The sequence below is a fragment of the Erythrolamprus reginae genome, chromosome 4 (assembly GCF_031021105.1).
Source record: "Erythrolamprus reginae isolate rEryReg1 chromosome 4, rEryReg1.hap1, whole genome shotgun sequence".
NCBI lineage: Eukaryota > Metazoa > Chordata > Lepidosauria > Squamata > Dipsadidae > Erythrolamprus > Erythrolamprus reginae.
In genome coordinates, this window is record NC_091953.1 from 2,312,845 (window position 1) to 2,335,079 (window position 22,235).

The 22,235-nt window shown below is 46.4% G+C and overlaps 1 protein-coding gene across 1 annotated transcript in view; it reads left to right on the forward strand.

The window, feature by feature from the left end:
* The window catches only part of C2CD3 (C2 domain containing 3 centriole elongation regulator), an 87,076-nt gene continuing 64,841 nt past the window's right edge, over window positions 1-22,235 (forward strand). Inside the window, 10 exon segments of the mRNA XM_070749450.1 lie at window positions 1-83; window positions 2,189-2,458; window positions 4,741-4,898; window positions 5,628-5,812; window positions 7,326-7,552; window positions 10,050-10,185; window positions 11,564-11,674; window positions 15,818-15,962; window positions 17,323-17,450; window positions 18,939-19,166. Coding sequence (XP_070605551.1) covers window positions 23-83; window positions 2,189-2,458; window positions 4,741-4,898; window positions 5,628-5,812; window positions 7,326-7,552; window positions 10,050-10,185; window positions 11,564-11,674; window positions 15,818-15,962; window positions 17,323-17,450; window positions 18,939-19,166 — 1,649 coding nt within the window. The 5' untranslated portion in view covers window positions 1-22.

Consider the following 22,235-nt stretch of genomic DNA (forward strand, 5'->3'; position numbering starts at 1 on the left):
GGCTCCGGGCCTGGCGGCGAGGATGAAGCCCAAGAAGAATAAAGCGGGGCCAGGCCGGGCCGCGGCCGTCCGTCGTCGGAAGGGTGGGTGAGAGGAGGTCGAGACCCGGCTAGGTCCTTCTTTCTCCCGCCTTCCCACAATCAGAAGACCTTTGAAAGATATGCTTTGTGGTTTTTTTCCCTCTCTCACTCCTACTATTGCTGCGAGAGATGGATGGGGGACCACCAGGAGATCCCAGAGGGCAGGAGAATAGAGGAAGGGGTGGGAAAGCCCTTGTGGGGAAATGCTGTGTTTTTAAATGTACTGAGAAGGCGAGCCCCCTTGATTGTAATGGGGGGGATGGTGGCAGGCTAAAAACCAGCAGAAGTTCCAGGACTGGTTCTGAGTTCGAGTTCTGCCTCGGGGACAAAGCAAGCTTGGGGGGGAACCCTCTGCAGGTGAAGGCAGAAAGACGTTGGAGGAGAGGCCTTTGCTTTGTCTCTCCTGCTGTTGCAAATAGTTTCTCAGCTGAAGGGATGGATCGGGGACCACCAGGAAATCCCAGAGGGCAGGAGATTGGGAGGGAGACTTTTGCCTAGGGAGGAAAGGGGTAGGGAAGCCTCTTTCCTGTTTTGTAGGTCCTTTTAAGTCCCCAAAAGATACGACATCCCTCTCAATGAATCGGATCTTGGTTGAAGAGATGAATGGGGGACCACCAGGAGATCCAGGGTGCAAGAGAACAACGGGAAGGTGGTGGGGAAAACCCTTGTGGGAAATGCTATGTTTTTTATGTATTCCGAAAGAGAGTCAATTTATTGTAATGGGCAAAGGCGGCAGGCTAGATTACCAGGAGAAGTTCCATGTCCGGTTCTGAATTTGAGTTCTGCCCAGAGGACAAAGAGAGCCTGGGGGGACCCACTGTCCATGAAAGCAGAAGACATGGGAGGAGCAACTCTGTCTTTTCCTCTTCCACTTCTGGAAAGAATTTCTCAGCTGTAGGGATGGATGGGGGACCACCAGGAGATCCCAGAGGGCAGGAGAATGGGAATGGAAATTTAAAGGGACCCTATTTTGTGGGTCCTTTTAAGTACTGAAAAGATAAGACGTGCATCTCAATGAATCAGATCCTTGGCTTATTTATGATTGAATCTTTAATTGTGTATTGCTTAACCTTTAACATTTTTAAAGTATTTTGTACTACGTGGAGTCTTTGACATATGACCGTTGAATTGAGCCCCAGATTTCCTTTGCTAAATGAGACAGTTATTAAGTGGGTTTTGCCCCAGTTTTCAACCTCTCGTGCCCCAGTCGTTAAGTGAATCATTATGGTTGTTAAATCAGTAGCATGCTTGTATCGGGCTCTTTTTATCATATGTGGTACCCATGTGCAGAAGCTAAAGTGTACTGGAGCTTAGTTTTTTTAATTTTATTTATTTTAATTTATTAATAGAGTTGAAAGGGACCGTTAGGTCATCGAGTCCAACCCCCTGCCTGAGCAGGAAACCCTACAGCACCCGAGCCAAATGGAAGTCCAATCTCCTCTTGAAGGTGTCCAGAGTTGGGGAGTTCACCACCTCCCCTGGCAGGCAGTTCCATTGGTTGATCGCTCTGACCGTCAGGAAGTTCTTCCTTATTTCCAGGTTGAATCTCTCCTTGGTCAGCTTCCAACCATTGTTCCTCGTCTGGCCCTCTGGTGCCCTGGGGAATAAAGAGACCCCCTCCTCACCGTGGCAACCCCTCAAGTATCTAAAAGTTCATAGAAACATAGATGATTGACAGTAGGAAAAGACCTCATGGTTCATCTAATCTACCCTTACACTATTTCCTGTATTTTATCTTAGGATGGATCTATGTTTATCCCAGGCATGTTTAAATTCAGTGACTGTGGGTTTACCAACCATGTCTGCTGGAAGTTTGTTCCAAGCATCTACTACTCTTTCAGTCAAATAATATTTTCTTCCGTTGCTTCTGATCTTTCCCCCAACTAACCTCAGACTGTGCCCCCTTGTTCTTGTGTTCACTTTCCTACTAAAAAAACTATTAAAATTCAAATGTGGATAGAAAAAAAATAGGGAAGCAACATCTAGAGTTAACACCAGAGACATCCATATTGGGTATATTAATAATAAATTTAATAAGGAGGATACATATTTAATTATCCACATAATCCTAAATCTAATTCCATGCATGCTCTGTTATTGCCTTGTAGCTCTCAGTGATATCTCCCCTTCGACCAGTTTACCCCCGCTTGTGGAAGGACAACTGCGCTGCTTCCTCAAACTGACCGTCAGCAAAATTGTATGGGCGGTAGCCAAGCCGCCGGTATTGTTCTTTGTCCGGGTGAGATGGTGGGGAGAAACCACCAATGGCACCATCTTCGTCCCCCAGGATGGCTCCCAGACAGAGCAAAAAATTCTCAACACCACCACCTGCTACCCTGTACGATGTGGGCCTAAACAGTTCGCCTCCTACCTGACAGGTACGGCTGCAATTAATCAGGTCAAATACTGGTTGAATGGAGTTTGTGTGTAGGCCCTGGATGGGGTCACTCCACAGAGGCCGCCTCTGGAAATGGGCCACAAAATTGCTACTTTTAAGGGGGGAAAGAGAAAGGATTAAGTCCAGTTGTGAAGAGTCATGTTTGCTATGGGGTCCTTGGGTGTTCCCTGAGCTTGCTGGTGGTTTTCTTGTAGGTGTTTTATTACCAAAGTAGGTGACATCCTCAAGGCTAGAAGTGAGTGCAGTTTGCTCCCAATTTATATTCTAGTGGCTTGAATATAAGCCACTGCTTCTCAATTATTTTCTGTTGTGCCTCCCCAGGAAGAAGTAAACACCCCCCCCCCAACTATACACTTGGACAATTGTTTGAAATATTCGGCAGATTTTTGCTGAAAAAAACTCAAGCGATTCGGGTGTAATGTGTTTAAGTAATGCCTTAATTTATTTGGTTACGTGCCTTCCGCTGCCAATATTTTTAGACACAGTAAATATACTGGGATAAACATATATCCATTGTAAGATAAAATACAGGAAATAGTATAAGGGGAGACTAGATGGACCATGAGGTCTTTTTCTGCCGTCAGTCTTCTATGTTTCTATGTTTCCTCGTCTCCCATCATAGTCATAGTGAAGCCGAGCACTACATATTTCCTCGTTTTAGCTTTTGGGAAACTTACGTTTGTCTCATTATTTCCATCCCTCTCCTTTCTTTTCACCTCTATTAAATATTTTTCCATGGTGTCTCTTAAAGTTTGTTATCTGCACTTCATATCTCCTGCTGTGTGCTATTGTTCAGTGCAAACCCGCCCCCCTACTCCCTACAGCAAAAAAAGCATGTTCCTGAGGTCATCGCCCCCCACCCTCCACATTGCTTCATGCCCCTCCTGGGGGGGGGGCACCCCACTACTTGAGAAACACTGATTAAGCAAACAATCCCCCAACCAAGGAACAAGCTAACAGCAAACAGCCCAACCAAAGAACCACCAAACCCACCCCCACCACAGGGCAAGCCACTAGAATATAAATTGAGAGCAAATCCCATCCTCTTCTGTTCCCTAGCTGGGTCATGAAACGTCGGCAAGAAAGCTTCCAAGCTCAGAGAGCAGCAAGAACCCCAGAGTTTTCCTCCCATTTCCCCCTCCTCTGTAAACCCCCTTCCCTTTTACCACTGATGCTGTGACCTAGTTGGGTAATGAAACGTCTGCAAGAAAACTCTGATCTTGGAGAGGACCCTACAATATGACCCTGAGCCACAGATACTCTCTTCTCTCAGTATCTTGCTCCATCATGAATCTTGCCAAGGTGGCGCAGTGGTTAGAGTGCAGAGCTGCAGGCTACTTGAGCTCACTACTAGCTGCAGTTCAGCAGTTCAAATCTCACCACCTGCTCCAGGTGGACTCAACCTTCCATCCTTCCTGGGGGGGGGTGTCAAATGAGGACCCAGATTGTTGGGGGCAAGGGGCGGATTCTGTCAACCGCTTGGAGAGGGCTGTAAAAACACTAGGAAGCAGTATATGAGTCTAAATGCTCTTGCTATGATGGGTGGAAATGAAGAATGAAGCTTGCATTTAGGGAGGCTTAAATAATAGGAGGGTGGGGTTTTCATCCCCATTATTTTGAAGTAGGTTAACACTGTAACATATTGCTTAAGATTTTATTAATATTGCTTTATTTATTATTTTATTTATTAGATTTGTATGCCACCCCTCTCCGTAGACTCAGGGCGGCTAACAACAATAACGTAACAAATCTAATATTTAAAATAATTTTTAAAAATCCCTTATTTAAAAAACCAAGCATACACACAAGCATACCATGCATAAATTGGCGGCATACAAATCTAATAAATAAATAATATCTCAATTCCCCCATGCCTGACGACAAAGGTGGGTTTTAAGGAGCTTACGAAAGGCGAGGAGGGTGGGGGCAATTCTGATCTCTGGGGGGAGTTGGTTCCAGAGGGTCGGGGCCGCCACAGAGAAGGCGACGGGACCCGGAGAAGGCCAACTCTGTGGGACCTAACTGGTCGCTGGGATTGTTTCTTCATTGTTTATTTGACCCCTATGACAACCATTGAGTGTGGTACCTCATGATTCTTGACAAATGTCTCTTTTTCTCTTATGTACATTGAGAGCAATGACAAATTCCTTGTGTATCCAACCACACTTGGCCAATAAAGAATTCTATTTACGAATTGTTTACCCTGTTAGGTCAAGCTGGTCATCTTTTCTCCGTTGGTTTTCTTTGCTTGCTTCCCTGCAGATATGGGGGCTCTTATCCTGGAGGTCATGACCCAATCTCAGCATCTACCGATTGGGCGGGTTCAAATCAAAGGGCTGGCCCAGCTTTCTCCCAGCCACCCTATCAGTGGATTTTTCACCATCGTTTCACCGTTGTCCGAAAAGATGGGAGAGCTGCAGGTAGCTCAGAACTTCTTTCCTTAACTAACATTTTTGTTTTTCCTGTTGCCCTGCCCCAAATCCAGGTATTTGTAAATGAGGATCAGTTTGAAATGCACACAATGTGATTAATAAGAGTCTGGATATAAGTTTGTTCCAAGGATCTACGACTCTTTCAGTAAAATCATATTTTCTCACGTTGCTTCTGATCTTTCCCCCAACTCACCTCAGATTGTGCCCCCTTGTCCTTGGGTTCACTTTCCTATTAAAAACACTTCCCTCCTGAACCTTATTGAACCCTTTCACATATTGATATGTTTCGATCATGTCCCCCCTTTCCCTTTTGTCCTCCAGACTAGACAGATGGAGTTCATTAAGTCTTTCCTGATAAGTTTTATGCTTAAAACCTTCCACCATTTTTTTTGCCCGTCTTTGGACCCGTTCAATTTTATCAATATCTTTTTGTTGGTGAGGTCTCCAGAACTCCGAGTCTTGAGATGGGCAGCATACAAATCTAATAAATAATAATAATAACTTAAGACACTTGCAGAAGGCGAGGAAGGTGGGGGCAGTGAGAATCTCCGGGGGAGCTGATTCCAGAGGGTCGGGGCCCCCACAGAGAAGGCTCTTCCCCTAGGTCCCGCCATGCGATATTGTCTAGTTGACGGGACCTGGAGAAGGCCAACTCTGTGGGACCTGACCAGTCGCTGGGATGTGTTCTTACACGCTTGCTCAAATGCCGCCTTGCAGGTATCCCTGTTACTCGAACCTCTTTCCGACGGGTACGAAAGCAGCCACACCGGCCACAGCACAAAGACGAACAAAGACGCTGCAGACTTGAGCCACTCCCTCGCTCCTTCCCAGCCCCACAGACCGACGGGCACTCACACTCACGAAAGAGAATCTCTGGGCGGCAGCAGAGCGAGTACTCCAAGGTGTGTGCGTGTGTGTTTTATTTTCTGTCTACTGGGATTAAAAATAAAACAACCAGCCCAATATTTCCTGCAAATTTATCCCCTCTTCCCTGAAGCCACATGATTTCATTTTGGGCACTTTAAGCAACTGTTTCACCTTTACGACCGGTTTCGGTCTGCCCTAATCACATGTCCTTGATTTGTATAGAATAGAAAATAGAATTAGAATAGAATAGAATAGAAGATACTATAGAAAAGAACTAGAATAGAATAGAAGATAGAATAGAATTAGAATAGAATAGAGAATAGAATAGAATAAAATTAGAATAGAATAGACTATAGAATAGAATAGAAGATAGAATGAGAATAGAATAGAATAGAATAGAATTTTTATTGGCCAAGTGTGATTGGACACACAAGGAATTTGTCTTGGTGCAGATGCTCTCAGCGTACATAAAATAAAATATACATTTGTCAAGAATCACGTGGTACAACACTTAATGATTGTCATAGGGGTCAAATAAGCAACGAAGAAGCAATATTAATAAAAATCTTAGGATATAAGCAACAAGTTACAGTCATACAGTCAACATGGGAGGAAATGGGTGAAAGGAATGATGAGAAAAACTAGTAGAATAGAAGTGCAGATTTAGTAGAAAGTCTGACAGTGTTGAGGGAATTATTTGTTTAGTAGAGTGATGGCGTTCGGGGAAAAACTGTTCTTGTGTCTAGTTGTCTTGGTGTGCAGTGCTCTGTAGCGACGTTTTGAGGGTAGGAGTTGAAACAATAGAGAATAGAATTAGAATAGAATAGAATCGAAGATAGAATAGAACAGAATAGAATTCTTTATTAGCCAAGTGTGATTAGACACACAAGGAATTTGTCTTATTTTTTTATTTTTTATTTATTTATTTATTGGATTTCTATGCCGCCCTTCTTGGAAGACTCGGGGCAGCTTACAACATATAAAAAAACAATAAATTACAATAAAATCAATCCAATTAAATTAAAATTACAGGGCAATCTAAAATCCCTAATGAAATTAAAAATCAATCACGCCCATCCGTACAGCAACCATACAATCATTTGTTGGCCGGGGGCTGAGATCCAATCAGCTCAAGCCTGACGACATCAATGAGTCTCGGTGCAGATGCTCTCAGTGTGCATAAAAGAAAAGGTGCATTTGTCAAGAATCGTGAAGAGCAACACTTAATGATTGTCATGGGGTACAAATAAGCCATGGAGAAACAATCCATATTTTAAAAATCTTAAGGATACAAGCAACAGGTTAGAGTCATACAGTCATAAGTGGGAGGAGATGGGTGATAAGATTGATAAGAAAAAACTAGTAGTAATAGTAGTGCAGCCTTAGTAAATAGTTTGACAGTGTTGAGGGAATTGTTTGCTTAGCAGAGTGATGGTATTTGGGGAGAAACTGTCCTTGTGTCTAGTTGTCTTGGTGTGCCACGTCTGAAGCCACTGCCGGAATCTTGGGTCAGCACGAATTGATTTTTCTCTGGTGCTTGTGTTTCAGGGGGAAAGACCATCTATATTTCCAGGAGAACTCGGAGAATTTCCAAAGAAACATTGCTGGATCTCACCCACACCTGGATTACATCTTGAACGCCAAGGATCCGAAGCCACAAAAAACATTTTCTAACGATTCCGATCAAGATGCACAAATGAAGTCAGGCCCAGAAACCACACGGCCTATTCGTGTTTTCCCTTGCAACAGCCCAACTACGAAGGATCTTCTTACAGGTAATAGCAATAGTATTTAGACTTATCTACCGCTTAGTAATTCCTTTACAGCCCTCTCTAAGCGGTTGACAGAATCAGCCTCTTGCCCCCAACAATTTGGGTCCCCATTTGACCAACCTTGGAAGGAGGGAAGGTTGAGTCAACCTTGAGCCAGGGGTGAGATTTGAACTGCTGAACTACAGCTAATAGTTATTTATTTATTCTATTTATTTATTCTATTTAATTATTCATTTGTCCAATACACAAATACATAGAAAGAAAAATAGACATGTGATAATATAAAAGAGGGTGAGAGTGAACTTAGAGGAGAGGATATATGAAAGGAAGAGAATATATATGATAGGTGAAAGAAAGGAAAGACAATTGGACAGGGGACCAAAGGCACACCAGTGCACTTATGTACGCCCCTTACTGGCCTCTTAGGAACCTAGAGAGGTCAATCGTGGAGAGTCTAAGGGAGAAATGTTGGAGGTTGGGGGTTGACACAATTGAGTCCGGTAATGAGTTCCACGCTTCGATAACTCAATTGTTGAAATCATATTTTTTACAGTCAAGTTTGGAGCAGTTCGTATTAAGTTTGAATCTGTTGCGTGCTCTTGGGTTGTTGCAGTTGAAGCTGAAGTAGTCATTGACCGGTAGGACGTTGCAGCATATGATCTTGTGGACAATACTCAGATCGTGTTTTAGGCACCTCAGTTCTAGGCTTTCTAGGCCCAGGATTGTTAGTCTATTTTCGTAGGATATTCTGTTTCGAGTGGAGGAGTGAAGGGCTCTTCTGGTGAAATATCTTTGGACATTTTCAAGGGTGTTGATGTCTGAGATGTGGTATGGGTTCCAGACAGATGAGCAGTAGTCTAGGATGGGTCTGGCAAAAGTTTTGTAGGCTCTTGTGAGTAGTGTGAGATTGCCTGAGCAGAAGCTGCCTAGTTAGTTAGCTGAAGTAGCTTGCAGTGCTGCACTCTAACCACTGTGTTAGCTGTGTAAGCAGGTGTGCAACATCAGGGGTTCCAAGTCATAGGCCCAGGTTCCCCAAACTTGGCCACTTTAAAACTTGAGGACTTCAACTCCAAAAATTCTCCAGCTAGGTATGCTATGCTGGCTGGAGAATTCTGGGAATTGAAGTTCACAAGTCTTAAAGTTGCCAAGTTTGAAGGCCTCTGTCATAAACCCATCGGAAGCAAACCTCCGAGGCAGGTAGATTCCTCAGAGAACGCTTTTATTGGAATTATCACATTGGCACAGACCTGGTGAAAATGGACTCTGAAAGTTCCTGCGATTTTCACCTAATTAAAAGTTTTCTCTCAACCACAGTCAGTTGGTCACATGGTCCAATCACAACGCTGTCTGGTTGCTTGGTGACCTCCCTCTTCCCTCCTGACCTTGGTTCTCAAGAGAAAATGTTTTGTTTTGACTACACAACCTCAGCTATCTCTAATTCCCCCTGCCTGACCCTCAGCTTCGGTGTGGTCAACAACCACTAGCTTGTCCGTGTTTTCAAATGAGTTTAAATGATTAGTATGTATGAAATTAAATTGTCTTAGTTTTAATGATGATTTTAGAAATTAGTTTTTTTTCCTAGACTTCTTTTTATGATTGTTGTTAATTGTAATTTTTATACTGCTGTAAGCCGCCCTGAATCCTTCGGGATTGGGCGGCATAGAAATCAAATTAAATGAATAATAAATAAATAACCATTCATTTAGTGACCTGGAGAACTTACAGTGGCACTTTAAAAAATGGGACTTAGGACTGTTTTTCAGACTTATGACCGTGTCAAGATCCCCACAGTCGCGTGACCAAAATCCAGACCATTGGCAACTGGCATGTTGTTGTTGTTGTTGTTATTATTATTTATTAGATTTGTACTTGTCACAGCTGCAGCATCCTGGGGTCGTGTGATTCCCTTTTGTGACCTCTTGGCAGGCAAAGCCAATGGGGAAGCCAGATTCACTTAACGACCATTTGAAGTTACAACGGTGCTAAAAAGAAGGAAGACTTATAACTGGTTTTCACACTTTGCAGCGTTCCTACGGCCATGTGATCAGAATTCAGATGTTTGGCAACTGATTCATATTTACAACGGCGCCAATGTCACTGGGTCACGTGATCTCTTTTTGCGACCCTCTTAACATGTAAAGTCAATGGGAAAACCAGATTCATTTAACAACCGTTCTACTAATTTAACAACCGCAGTGATTCACTTAACAACTAGGGAATAAAGGTGGTAAAACATGGTGAAACTGACTTATTAATGGTCTTGCTTAGCGGTGGAAAATTTGAAAATTAAGGGAGACTAGGATAGATCTATTTCGGCCTTATTTTGACCTCATCAGCTAGCCATACCCTCACTGGTGAGGGTATATATATTAAAATGATGAGCTGATATATATTAAAAAGGGCCAAGCTGCCTTTGATTCTGAAAAGAAGATTACAGTCAGCCCGTGCGAACAGTTCCTTCGTTTTCCCTGTGCAATTTCTTTTCTCTGCTTCTTTCAAGAACTTTTGGATCGAGGGAACCGGTTGCGAAACGCTATGGCTGTGTCGGTCATGAGATCGAATCCGGGTCCCGTCATCCTCGAACGGTACGAGGCTCAACCTTCCGTGAAGCAGGACCTCTCCCGACAAGCTGGGAAGTGAGTTTGGGAAGGCAAGAGGGAAGGTTTGTGTCCCTGGGAAAATGGGATTACGGTGTGTGTGTGTGTTTCTAAAAAGAGTTTAGAAATTGTGGCACGTTTCAGAGTTACCGTATTTTTCAGAGTACAGTAATACCTCGTCTTACGAACTTAATTGGTTCCAGGAGGAGGTTTGTAAGGCGAAAAGTTCGTAAGATGAAACAATGTTTCCCATAGGAAACAATATAAAGTCAATTAATGCGTGCAAGAAACCCCCCCCCCCCCCGCAAAAACGGCGCTCCGCTGGGCGCCGGTGCCCGGCTGTCACCTTTTGAAACAGCCGGGCGCTTCTCAGCGTTCTCCCGAATGCCAAACCTGGAAGTTCAGCAAAAGTTCGGGTTCAGGAGGCCGCTGAGAAGCGCTGCCGCCTGGCTGTCAGCTTTGTAAAAGAGCCGCGGAGCTGTCGGAGCTTTGACATCACGGAGACGTCCTTCCTCACCGGCCGAAATGTGGACTCCAGGAAGGACGTCTTTGTGACGTCAAAGCTCCGCCCATGGAATTCCCTATTGGGATTCCCCACCTTCGTTTGAGCCTCCCGACCAGCCAACAGCTCCACGGCTCTTTTACAAAGCTGACAGCCGGGCGGCGGGGCTTTTCGGTGGCCTCCCGAACCCAAACTTTTGCCGAACTTCTGGGTTCAGCGTTCAGGTGGCGGGTTCGTAAGGCGAAAAAAGTTTGTAAGAAGAGGCAAAAAATTTCCGAACCCTGGGTTCGTATCTCGAAAAGTTTGTATGACGAGGGGTTCGTATCACGAGATACTACTGTATAAGGTGCACCTAAATGTTAGAGGTGGAAAACAAGGGGGGGAAAGTCCCTTTGGGTTCCTCAAATCTAGAAAATTATAAACAATTATTTACTTACTTACTTACTTGCTTGCTTGCTTGCTTGCTTGCTTGCTTGCTTGCTTGCTTGCTTGCTTGCTTGCTTGCTTGCTTGCTTGCTTGCTTGCTTGCTTGCTTGCTTGCTTGCTTGCTTGCTTGCTTGCTTGCTTGCTTGCTTGCTTGCTTGCTTGCTTGCTTGCTTGCTTGCTTGCTTGCTTGCTTGCTTGCTTGGATTTATATGCTGCCCACCTCTCAAAGGACTCTTTAAAAAAATCTAAATAATTAAAACTTTAATTTTATATCCCACTTGGCTTCTCTTGCCCTTTTGCTTAGGCAGATAATAGAAAGGGACACACTGAAAAAAAATCTTGTTAAAACTTATTGGGCAGATTATTGTTCTTAACCTCATTTTATTTTAAAGGATTGCATTTTCCCTCCACCAAACGCTTTTGATTCTGATAGGAGTTCGATCACCTCACCTCTTTCTTTCCTCGGTTTCTTCTGATAATTCTCTCCAGAGCTCCGAAGACCCCTGGCCTTCTGTGTGAAGACCCTCAGGAGCCATGGCAGGAATGTCCCGAATTTGATAGGGAGGCTGAAAAGAAAGCGGTCGAGCTTCTGCTGGGCAGGTGAGGTATATATATTGATTTGGTTCCTATTTGGGAAACAAACAAACAAAATTGTCTCCGGAATTTTCCAAACTATATGTTTCCGGGGGTAAGGCCACAAATCTCAACCACAATTGAGCCTAAGATTTCTGTTGCTGAGTGAAGCAGTTGTTTAAGTGACATGGCTGGCTGGGAATTGAAGTCCACGTGCCTTTTAAAAGTTGCCAAGTTTGGAGACACCCTCTCCGTAAACAGTCGTTGTAAACAGTGGTTGTAAGTTGAGGGCTACCTACGAGGATTATCCAGAAAGTAAGGTTACAAGGCGCGTAGCTCTCGCAGGGAATGTTCATGGGGGAAGTTGGTATGACTATCATGTAGCGGAAAGCCAGCGGACGAGAAAGAGCAGTGCCAGTGGTCAGTAGATCATCGACTGGTCACTGCACCTCAAGAAGGATATAATGGAACTGGAAAAGGTGCAAAAAAGGACCACAAGAATGATCAAGGAAATGGAGCCCCTCCCTTAGGAAACCAGGCTGCAACGCCTTGGTCTCTTCAGCCTTGAAAGACGGCGTTTAAGGGGTGGCTTGATCGAAGGGTATAAAATCCTGCATGGGATAGAAAAGGTGGAGAGAGAGAAATTCTTTTCTCTATCACACAGTACTAGGACGAGGGGCCCCTCCCTAAAGCTCATAGGTAAGAAAGTGAGGACAAATCAAGGGGAATACAGTGGAACCTCAACATACGAGCTGCTCTATATACGAGCATTTCGAGATGCGAGCTAGGAGGGGAGAGATATTTTTGTTCTACTTAAGAGCCCAAATTCGGGATACGAGCGCTCACCGCCTGTCCCTGTCAGTGGCCCAGCCACCTTCACCCGCCCGGACAACTGCCAGAGGGGCTCCTCCGGAGGGGCGCACGGGGAAGGGCTTGAGCCGCCGCCTTCTCCTTTCCCCGTGGGAGCGCATGAGTCAGAGGCAGGTCTTGCCGGGCCGATTGCCGAGCGGGGGCGGGGCGCGGAAGGAGGCGAAGGCGCTGCCGCACCGGCCCCCTCAGGCCGCTCCGTCCCCCTCCAAAGACATCCTTGGCCATTACAGATCTGGCAGCCCCGGTCGAAGGGAAAGTTCCTCCATTCCGCTCCAGAGCCGCCGACCCGGGCCCTCCAAGGCGCAGCGGGTGTGCGGGGGAAGCTGAGGGAATCCACCGGACTCTGCCTCCGGCTGCAGCTTCCTCTCCAATTGGTCCCCCCTGCGCAAACCAAACGGGAGATCCGGTCCAGGTTTCCGAGCGGGGCGCCTTTTGCCAGCCGCCCGCCCGAAGTCAGGTGCGTCCTCGGGGCGCTAAAGGGGCTCCGGCTGACTGCGCTGCAGAGGATTCCTGGGCAGGGAGACCGGCGGGCGGGAGAGACAGCCGGCACCGTGCCCAGCAAGAGGGACCTTCGCTTGGCTCGCCCGCGTCTCCAGCGTCCCCCAGAGGCGTCTCCGGCATCTTTCTTTCCCCTTCTAAAGTTAAAAAGAGCAGCCGCAGCGCGCTCGCTGCTAGCCGTTTCAAGTCGGGATGGACTGCCTCTTCCTTTCCCCTTCTAAAGTTAAAAAGAGCAGCCGCAGTCCATCCCGACTTGAAACGGCTAGCAGCGAGTGCGCTGCGGCTGCTCTTTTTAACTTTAGAAGGGGAAAGAAAGATGCCGGAGACGCCTCTGGGGGACGCTGAAGACGCGGGCGAGCCAAGCGAAGGTCCCTCTTGCTGGGCACGGTGCCGGCTGTCTCTCCCACCCGCCGGTCTCCCTGCCCAGGAATCCTCTGCAGCGCAGTCAGCCGGAGCCCCTTTAGCGCCCCGAGGACGCACCTGACTTCGGGCGGGCGGCTGGCAAAAGGCGCCCCGCTCGGAAACCTGGACCGGATCTCCCGTTTGGTTTGCGCAGGGGGGACCAATTGGAGAGGAAGCTGCAGCCGGAGGCAGAGTCCGGTGGATTCCCTCAGCTTCCCCCGCACACCCGCTGCGCCTTGGAGGGCCCGGGTCGGCGGCTCTGGAGCGGAACAGAGGAACTTTCCCTTCGACCGGCCAAGGATGACTTCGGAGGGGGACGGAGCGGCAGCGCCTTCGCCTCCTTCCGCGCCCCGCCCCCGCTCGGCAATCGGCCCGGCAAGACCTGCCTCTGACTCAGGCGCTCCCACGGGGAAAGGAGAAGGCGGCGGCTCAAGCCCTTCCCCGTGCGCCCCTCCGGAGGAGCCCCTCTGGCGGTTGTCCGGGCGGGTGAAGGTGGCTGGGCCGCTGACAGGGACAGGCGGTGAGCGCTCAGAGGGGGCACAGCCCGGAGCGAGACTTGGCCTCCGCTGCGGCTGCTGCCCTTCTGCTTCTCTCTCCCTCCTTCCCTCTCTCTCCTGACATGCATGGCAAAGGTGCGGGGAGGATCGGGAGGCTCAAGCCTCCTTCGGTGGTGGCGGCCGGTTTCTTATTTTTGGGCTTGCACGCATTAATCGCTTTTCCATTGATTCCTATGGGAAACAATGTTTCGTCATACGAGCTTTTCGGCTTATGTGCCTCCTTCCGGCACCAATTAAATTCGTAAGTCGAGGTTCCACTGTATTTCTTCACCCAGAGGGTCCTTGGTTGAATTCCCTTCCAGAAGAGGTCATGACAGCTGTCAGCCTTGATAGCTTCAAGGCAGGATTAGACAGATTCATGGATGCCAAGTGTATCTATTGGTGGTTATTGAAACGGATGTCCATGTGCCGCCTCTATATTGGTTGAGGCAAGCAGGGTTCCCTTGGGTCCCATTTGTTGGGGGTCAAGGGAAAGGGAGGGTGTTGCCTTCTCCTGCTCAAGATCCCCATGGACAATTGGGGGGCCACTGAATGCTGGACTCGATGGGCTTTGGCCTGATTCAGCATGGCTCTTGTTAGATTCCTATGCTCTTATGACTGGCCTTGTGTTGAAGGTTAGAGATGAGCATCCTCATTCCATTTCCCTCCAAGTGCAAAGTGCGCACTGTAATGCTCTACCTGAATGCTAAAGGCTGCTGCGATGGGTGCCCAAGATGTCAGTGCCGCCCGAGAATTCCTTGACCGTTTTGAGATTGAAAGCGAGGCTTTTCTCAACTGTAGAGGGACAGGAGATGAAACTGGGGCTTCTCACCAGACTCCAGAGAGCAAGCGTCAATCAATGCAGGGGCGCCATGTCCATTCTCCTTCAGCCAGAAAATCCAAAACTCAGCAATTGGCGAGAAAAACCTTGGGCAACCATTGCACACAAATCCTGGGCCCCCATCACAGCAATGTTCATGCCCTTAGCATTCAGGTAGCATGTTATAGTGCGCACTTCGCCCTCGGAGGGAAACGGAATGAGGACGCTCATCTCTAACCTTCACCACAAGGCCATTCGATGATCTACTGACCCCTGGCACTGCCCGTTCTCTTCTGCTGGCTTCCTGCTACATGATAGTCATTCATTTATTTATTTATTTATTTATTTACTTACTTACTTACTTACTTACTTACTTACTTACTTACTTACTTACTTACTTACTCACTTACTTACTTACTTACCTATCTACCTACATACCTACCTAACTACCTACCTACTGACTTACTTACTTACTTACTTACTTACTTACTTACTTATTAGATTTGTATGCCGCCCCTCTCCGTAGACTCGGGGCGGCTCACAGCAATAATAAAACAATGTACAACAAATCTGATATTTAAAAGTAACTAAAAAAGCCTTATTTAAAAAGCAAGACATACACACAAACATATCATGCATAAACTACCTGGGCCTGAGGGAGATGACTCAATTCTCCCATGCCTGATGACAGAGGTGGGTTTTAAAGAGTTTACGAAAGGCAAGGAGGGTGGGGGCAGTCCTAATCTCCGGGGGGAGCTGGTTCCAGAGGGTCGGGGCCGCCACAGAGAAGGCTCTTCCCCTGGGTCCCGTCAGATGACATTGTTTAGTCAACGGGACCCGGAGAAGGCCAACTCTGTGGGACCTGATTGGCCACTGGGATTTGTGCGGCAGAAGGCGGTCCCGGAGATATTCCCCCACGAACATTCCCTGCGAGAGCTACAAGCCTTGTAACCTTACTTTCTGGATAAACCTTGTATAATACAGGAGGTTTTACCCACCCTTAAAGTGCATGCATGGAACTTTTCTATCTTTCTATTTCTACAGTTCTGATTTATCTCCGGACCATCTCGTGGACGGGGCTGGCTCCCCTCCCGAATCTCTTTCCCCTTCGAGTCATTTCTACGACAGCGAATTGAATGACCCGCACTACGACCAGAGTCTCTTGGAGAATTTGTTCTACACAGCTCAGGTGGGTAGACAAGGGGTGTGTGCATAGGGTATTGGAGGAGGAAGTTAAAGGACTTTGGGTCTTTAGCAGGTTTTGAAATAAAACAAGCAGAAAACATCACTGCTGCTTTAAGAATATGACGGCACAGGAGGGTAATAACATTGATTTTAAAAGTCTGGTTTTTAAGGGTTGGGGGGGAAAAGGAAAAGTCTTATTTTTGACACATTACTGTACATTGGAGGTGTCTCCAAACTTGGCAACTGTAAGACTTGTGGACTTCAACTCCCAGAATTCCTCAGTAAGCACAGCTCTTAGTCCTCCTCCTCTTCTGCAAACCCCACTCACCTCTAGTACTGATGGAGTCACTTAGTTGGGTGGTGAAATGTCTGCAAGAAAACGAAACTCAGACAGCACTAAGGACCCCACGTTTTCGTCCACCAACTCCTGTGCTCGGCTTTTTTCCTGCAAACGTTTCATGACCCAACTAGGGAACATCATGAGGATTAGAAGGGAGTGAGGTTTGCTTTCCGTTTATAAACCCCCCTCCTTTCTAGCACTGATGATGTTCCCTAGTTGGGTGGCAAGAAAGCGGAGGTTAACAGTGCGGTCAGGCGGTAGGGAAAGCGAGTAGGATGCTTGGCTGCATAGCTAGAGGTATAACAGGAAGAGGGAGATTGTGATCCCGCTGTGTAGAGCGCTGGTGAGACCCCATTTGGAATAATACTGGGTCCAGTTCTGGAGACCTCACCTACAAAAAGAGATTGACAAAATTGAACGGGTCCAAAGACGGGCTACAAGAATGGTGGAAGGTCTTAAGCATAAAACGTATCAGGAAAGACTTCATGAACTCAGTCTGTATAGTCTGGAGGACAGAAGGAAAAGGGGGGACACGATCGAAACATTTAAATATGTTAAAGGGTTAAATAAGGTTCAGGAGGGAAGTGTTTTTAATAGGAAAGTGAACACAAGAACAAGGGGGCACAATCTGAGGTTAGTTGGGGGAAAGATTAAAAGTAACGTGAGAAAATATTTGACTGAAAGATTAGTAGATGCTTGGAACAAACTTCCAACAGATGTGGTTGGTCAATCCACAGGAACTGAATTGAAACATGCCTGGGATAAACATAGATCCATCCTAAGATAAAATACAGGAAATAGTATAAGGGCAGACTAGATGGACCATCAGACTAGATGGACCATGATCCTAAGATAAAATACAGGAAATAGCATAAGGGCAGACTAGATGGACCAGGAGGTCTTTTTCTGCTGTCAATCTTCTATGTTTCTATGTTAGGGAGCCCCAAGGAGCCCACAACTTAGCCCTGAGTTATAAATATTCTTTTGCGATCTTTGGTGGGTTTTTTTTAATTCTTTTCTTCAGAAATCTGACAGCAGCTTCAGTGACACTTTTAGCGATGAGGACGAGGGCCCAAAACCTCAGAGGTCACCGAAGGCTTCAGAGTCAAGTCCTCACAGGCAGAAAAAAGCGGCCTCGGATATAAAAGCCAGGTAAAATACTCGTTGTGGGCTCTCTTCCTGCCACGTAGTAGCCTCTGGTGGGGGTTTTGTGCCCCAGTAAAGTTTCGGCTCATTTTGTTAAGAATTCAAACTCTCAATGTAAAAGTTAAGAGAAACAGTTTTTTTAAATCAAAGGCAAACCCGTAAAATACACGTTACCTTTCTGGTTCAACACCAAAGTAACTGTGCAAAGAAAAGTTTTCCTTTCCTAACAAGGGGGCACAATCTGAGGTTAGTTGGGGGAAAGATCAGAAGCAATGTGAGACAATATTATTTTACTGAAAGAGTAGTAGATGCTTGGAACAAACTTCCAGCAGACACGGTTGGTAAATGCACAGTAACTGAATTGAAACATGCCTGGGATAAACATAGATCCATCCCAAAATAGAATACAGGAAATAATATAAGGGCAGACTAGATGGACCAGGAGGTCTTTTTCTGCCGTCAATCTTCTAGGTTTTTATGTTTCTAACAATAAAAACATTCTAAACAATTGGGCACATAATGCGCCATCAGGTGTGTGCAGTAAAAAAGAGAAGAGAGGTGGAAATAACAAAAAAGTGAAGACAGAAAACTGAATTTAGATACAGTAATCCCAGGTGAGAGGGATTTAGCTAGAAAATGCAACCATTTAAACAGACGTAACACCTTTTCCCAAAATCCGGACATACAGAGTTGACTACTCCAACACATTTTACACCTTTACAAGCATCGCCTATTTTCAAAATACACCTTTGCTGGTCAGTAAAGAACACAATTCCCCCTTTTCTTATCTGAAACCTGTACCCAAATAGGTTGAATTGCCTATTTCGATACAAAAAAAATAATGTTGTGTCACAATACATAATAAAGAGTGTTGGAAGGGACCTTGGAGGTCTTCTAGTCCAACTCCCTGCTCAAACAGGAGACTTTATACCATTTTAGACAAATAGCCATCCAATCTCTTCTTAAAAGCCTCCAGTGATGGACAACTACAATTTCTGGTGGCAAGTTGGAATACATTTTATAATTGGCTAAAAGAAAGATGATACACGAAATAAAATTACATAGGGGTATCGTCTAGTAGTTTAATAAAGTTTCTTGAAGTAATTTTATTTATAGTATAAATAAAGACAATGCAATCCTAACATTAACAAAGCAATGTATAATGTACACATATCTGATAACAGCTTCTGACAGAAAGGAGGCTATAGATGCCCCAAATGCTTGTGGTATATCTGCTTTGTTTTGTGTTCAAAAACAATTTAAACATTTTTTAAAAACAAAATAACATTTCTTTGGGTTGAATCCGAGGTGCAACTTCCATCAGTGGTCAATCCTTTGGTCACAAGCGTGAAAACCAGTCATAAGTCACTTATCTCAGTGCTATTCCAATTTGGAACGGTCACTAAACACACCGTTGTAAGTCAAGTTATTCCTTTGATGCTCCCGATGATGCTTGCAAAGACTTCAACTATATATTTTTTAAAAATTTTGCAGCTGTTCCCCTGCTAAACCCCTCCCTCAGGAGGCATTGCCGGAGACCCCCGATGAAACCCAAGCTTTGAACTTGAGCCTTGACAGGCTGGCCACGCTGGGTCGGATCCGCTTAGCCAGAGTGGTGATTGAGAGCTTAAGAGGGCTCCCCCCTGAAGGCATCTCTCAGAGCACCCCCAATCCAAAGAGCCCTGGCGGGAAACCCCCCAGGCCAACTTTGGCTAAGAAGAGGTGAGTTTTCATCCAGGCTGTCAACTTGTCCGCTTCCCTGGACTTCAGACATATAGAATAGAATTCTTTATTGGCCAAGTGTGATTGGACACACAAGGAATTTGTCTTTGGTGCAGATGTTCTCAGAGTACATAAAAGAAAAGATACATTTGTCAAGAATCATGAAGTAAAACACTTAATGATTGTCATAGATGTCAAATTTATTTATTTATTTATTTATTTATTTATTTTTATTCATTTGTCCAATACACAAATACATAGGAAGAAAAATAGACATGGAGTAATATATATAAGGGTAAAGTGAACTTAGAGGAGAGGATATATGAAGGGAAGAGAATATATATGATAAGTGAGATAAAGGAAAGACAATTGGACAGGGGACGAAAGGCACACCAGTGCACTTATGTACGCCCTTACTGGCCTCTTAGGAACCTGGAGAGGTCAATCGTGGAGAGTCTAAGGGAGAAATGTTGGGGGTTAGGGGTTGACACAATTGAGTCCGGTAATGAGTTCCACGCTTCGATAACTTGATTGTTGAAATCATATTTTTTACAGTCAAGTTTGGAGCAGTTCGTATTAAGTTTGAATCTGTTGCGTGCTCTTATGTTGTTGCGGTTGAAGCTGAAGTAGTCATTGACCGGTAGGACGTTGCAGCATATGATCTTGTGGGCAATACTCAAATCGTGTTTTAGGCGCCGTAGTTCTAGGCTTTCTAGGCCCAGAATACAGGGTGCTTTCCAAAAAGTAATGCAATTATAATGTAATTTATTGAACAGATTTGCACAAACACTTAAAATTCTTCAAAGTACAGTGATCCCCCGGGTATCGCGACCCCGATCATTGCGAAACGGCTATATCGCGAGTTTTCAACCCGGAAGTAACACCATCTGCACGCATGCGTAGATGGTGGAGTTTGCGTTCCGGCAGATCAGCTGCTGGGCGGCCGAAGGAACGTTCCCTGGGTCTTCCCGCCGGCATGGGGGGCTTCCTAGCACCCCCCAAACCCGGGTTGGGGGCTGGGGGGGGTGCTAGGAAGCTCCCCATGATGGCGGAGACCTGTTAAAACACTCGCGCGGCTTCCAAACTGAGTCCTGAAGCCAAGCGCAGAAGTTCGCCTTTGGCGCTTGGCTTCAGGACTCAGTTTGGAAGCCGCGCGAGTGTTTTTAAAAGGTCTCCGCCAACAATGGGAGCTTCCTAGCACCCCCCAAACCCGGGTTGGGGGCTCGGGGGGGGGGGGGTGCTAGGTCTCCGCCATCATGGGGAGCTTCCTAGCACCCCCCCCCGAGCCCCCAATCCGGGTTTGGGGGGTGCTAGGAAGCTCCCATTGTTGGCGGAGACCTTTTAAAACACTCGCGCGGCTTCCAAACCGAGTCCTGAAGCCAAGCGCCAAAGGCGAACTCCTGCGCTTGGCTTCAGGACTCGGTTTGGAAGCCGCGCGAGTGTTTTAAAAGGTCTCCGCCAACAATGGGAGCTTCCTAGCACCCCCCAAACCCGGGTTGGGGGCTCGGGGGTGTGCTAGCGAGCCTCCCATGTCGGCGGGGATGTTTTAAAACACCCGCGCGACTTTCCAATGAGTCCCGAAGACAACGCGTTTGTCTTCGGGACTCATTGGAAAGTCGCGCGGGTGTTTTAAAACATCCCCGCCGACATGGGAGGCTCGCTAGCACACCCCCGAGCCCCCAACCCGGGTTTGGGGGTGTGCTAGCGAGCCCCTCATGTCGGCGGGGATGTTTTAAAACACCCGCGCCGCCCCCAATCTTAGGCTCCTCGCTAGCGCTGCGGAAGTAAAAACACCCTCTGCACATGCGCAGATGGTGTTTTTACTTCCGCAGCGCTACTTCGCGAAAACCCGCTCGTTGCGGGGGGTCCTGGAACGGAACCCTCGCAAAGAGCGGGGGATCACTGTACTGTCCTTGGGCCTCTACACATTTTTTCCAGCCACTCTGCCATGACCGGTATGCACCCTGGAAGGCGTCTTCGGGGACCTCTCGCAAGGTCTTCGTCACGGCTGATTGGATCTCTTCTATGGACAAAAAACAGGTTCCTTTCAGGGCTGGGAACAAAAAGAAGTCTGCTGGGACGACGTCAGGACTATAGAGGGTGTGGGGCAGCGTTGGCACCTGGTATTTGGCCAGGAACTCGCGGACTCATAGCACATTGTGGCAAGGTGTGTTTTTCGTCCATAGAAGAAAAATGTGTAGAGGCCCAAGGACAGTACTTCGAAGAATTTTAAGTGTTTGTGCAAATCTGTTCAATAAATTACTTAAAAAAAATAATTGCATTACTTTTGGAACGCACCCTGTAAGCAATCAGGAAATAATAGTAATATAAATCTTAAGGATACAAGCAACAAGTTGCAGTCATACAGTCATAAGTGGGAAGAGATGGGTGATAGGAATGATGAGAAAAAATTAGTAGTAATAGTAGTGCAGACTTAGTAAATAGTTTGACAACGTTGAGGGGATTATTTGTTTGTCCATCGGCTTGAGGAAGCCGGCCTGGCCCCGGGTCAAAAGGGAGCCCTAATCACGGTAGCCTATGCCTGCCTAACCAAAAACGGGCTCCACTGATTTCAGGGTGATTTACTCCTGGGTAAGTGGGTAGAGCAGCCTTCCCCAGCCAATAGTTTGCTTGCAGCTTATAATTAAAATAATAAAAAGTAACATTAAATAGGTGTTGGTTATCACTGATAAAGCCCTATGTGGTTCAGGGCCAGACAATTTACTGGCTACATATCTCCCAGAGACCTATAAAAGCCCACAGAGTTGGCCTCCTCCAGGTCCTGTCGACTAAGCAATGCAGGTTGGTGGGGCCACGGGGGGAGGGCCTTCTCTGTTGCCGCCCCGGCTCTATGGAATCAACTAAAGTTCCATTGGGGGCCAGATTGGAGAGTTGGGTGTGGGGTGCAAAATGTTTACTTCTTCCTAGGATTTGAGAGATTAGATAATATAGTGGTACCTCGTGATACGAACCCCTCGTGATACAAACCTGGGGTTCGGAAATTTTTTGCCTCTTCTTACGAACTTTTTTCGGCTTACGAACCTACTGCTTCGTAACGTTAAAGCTCCG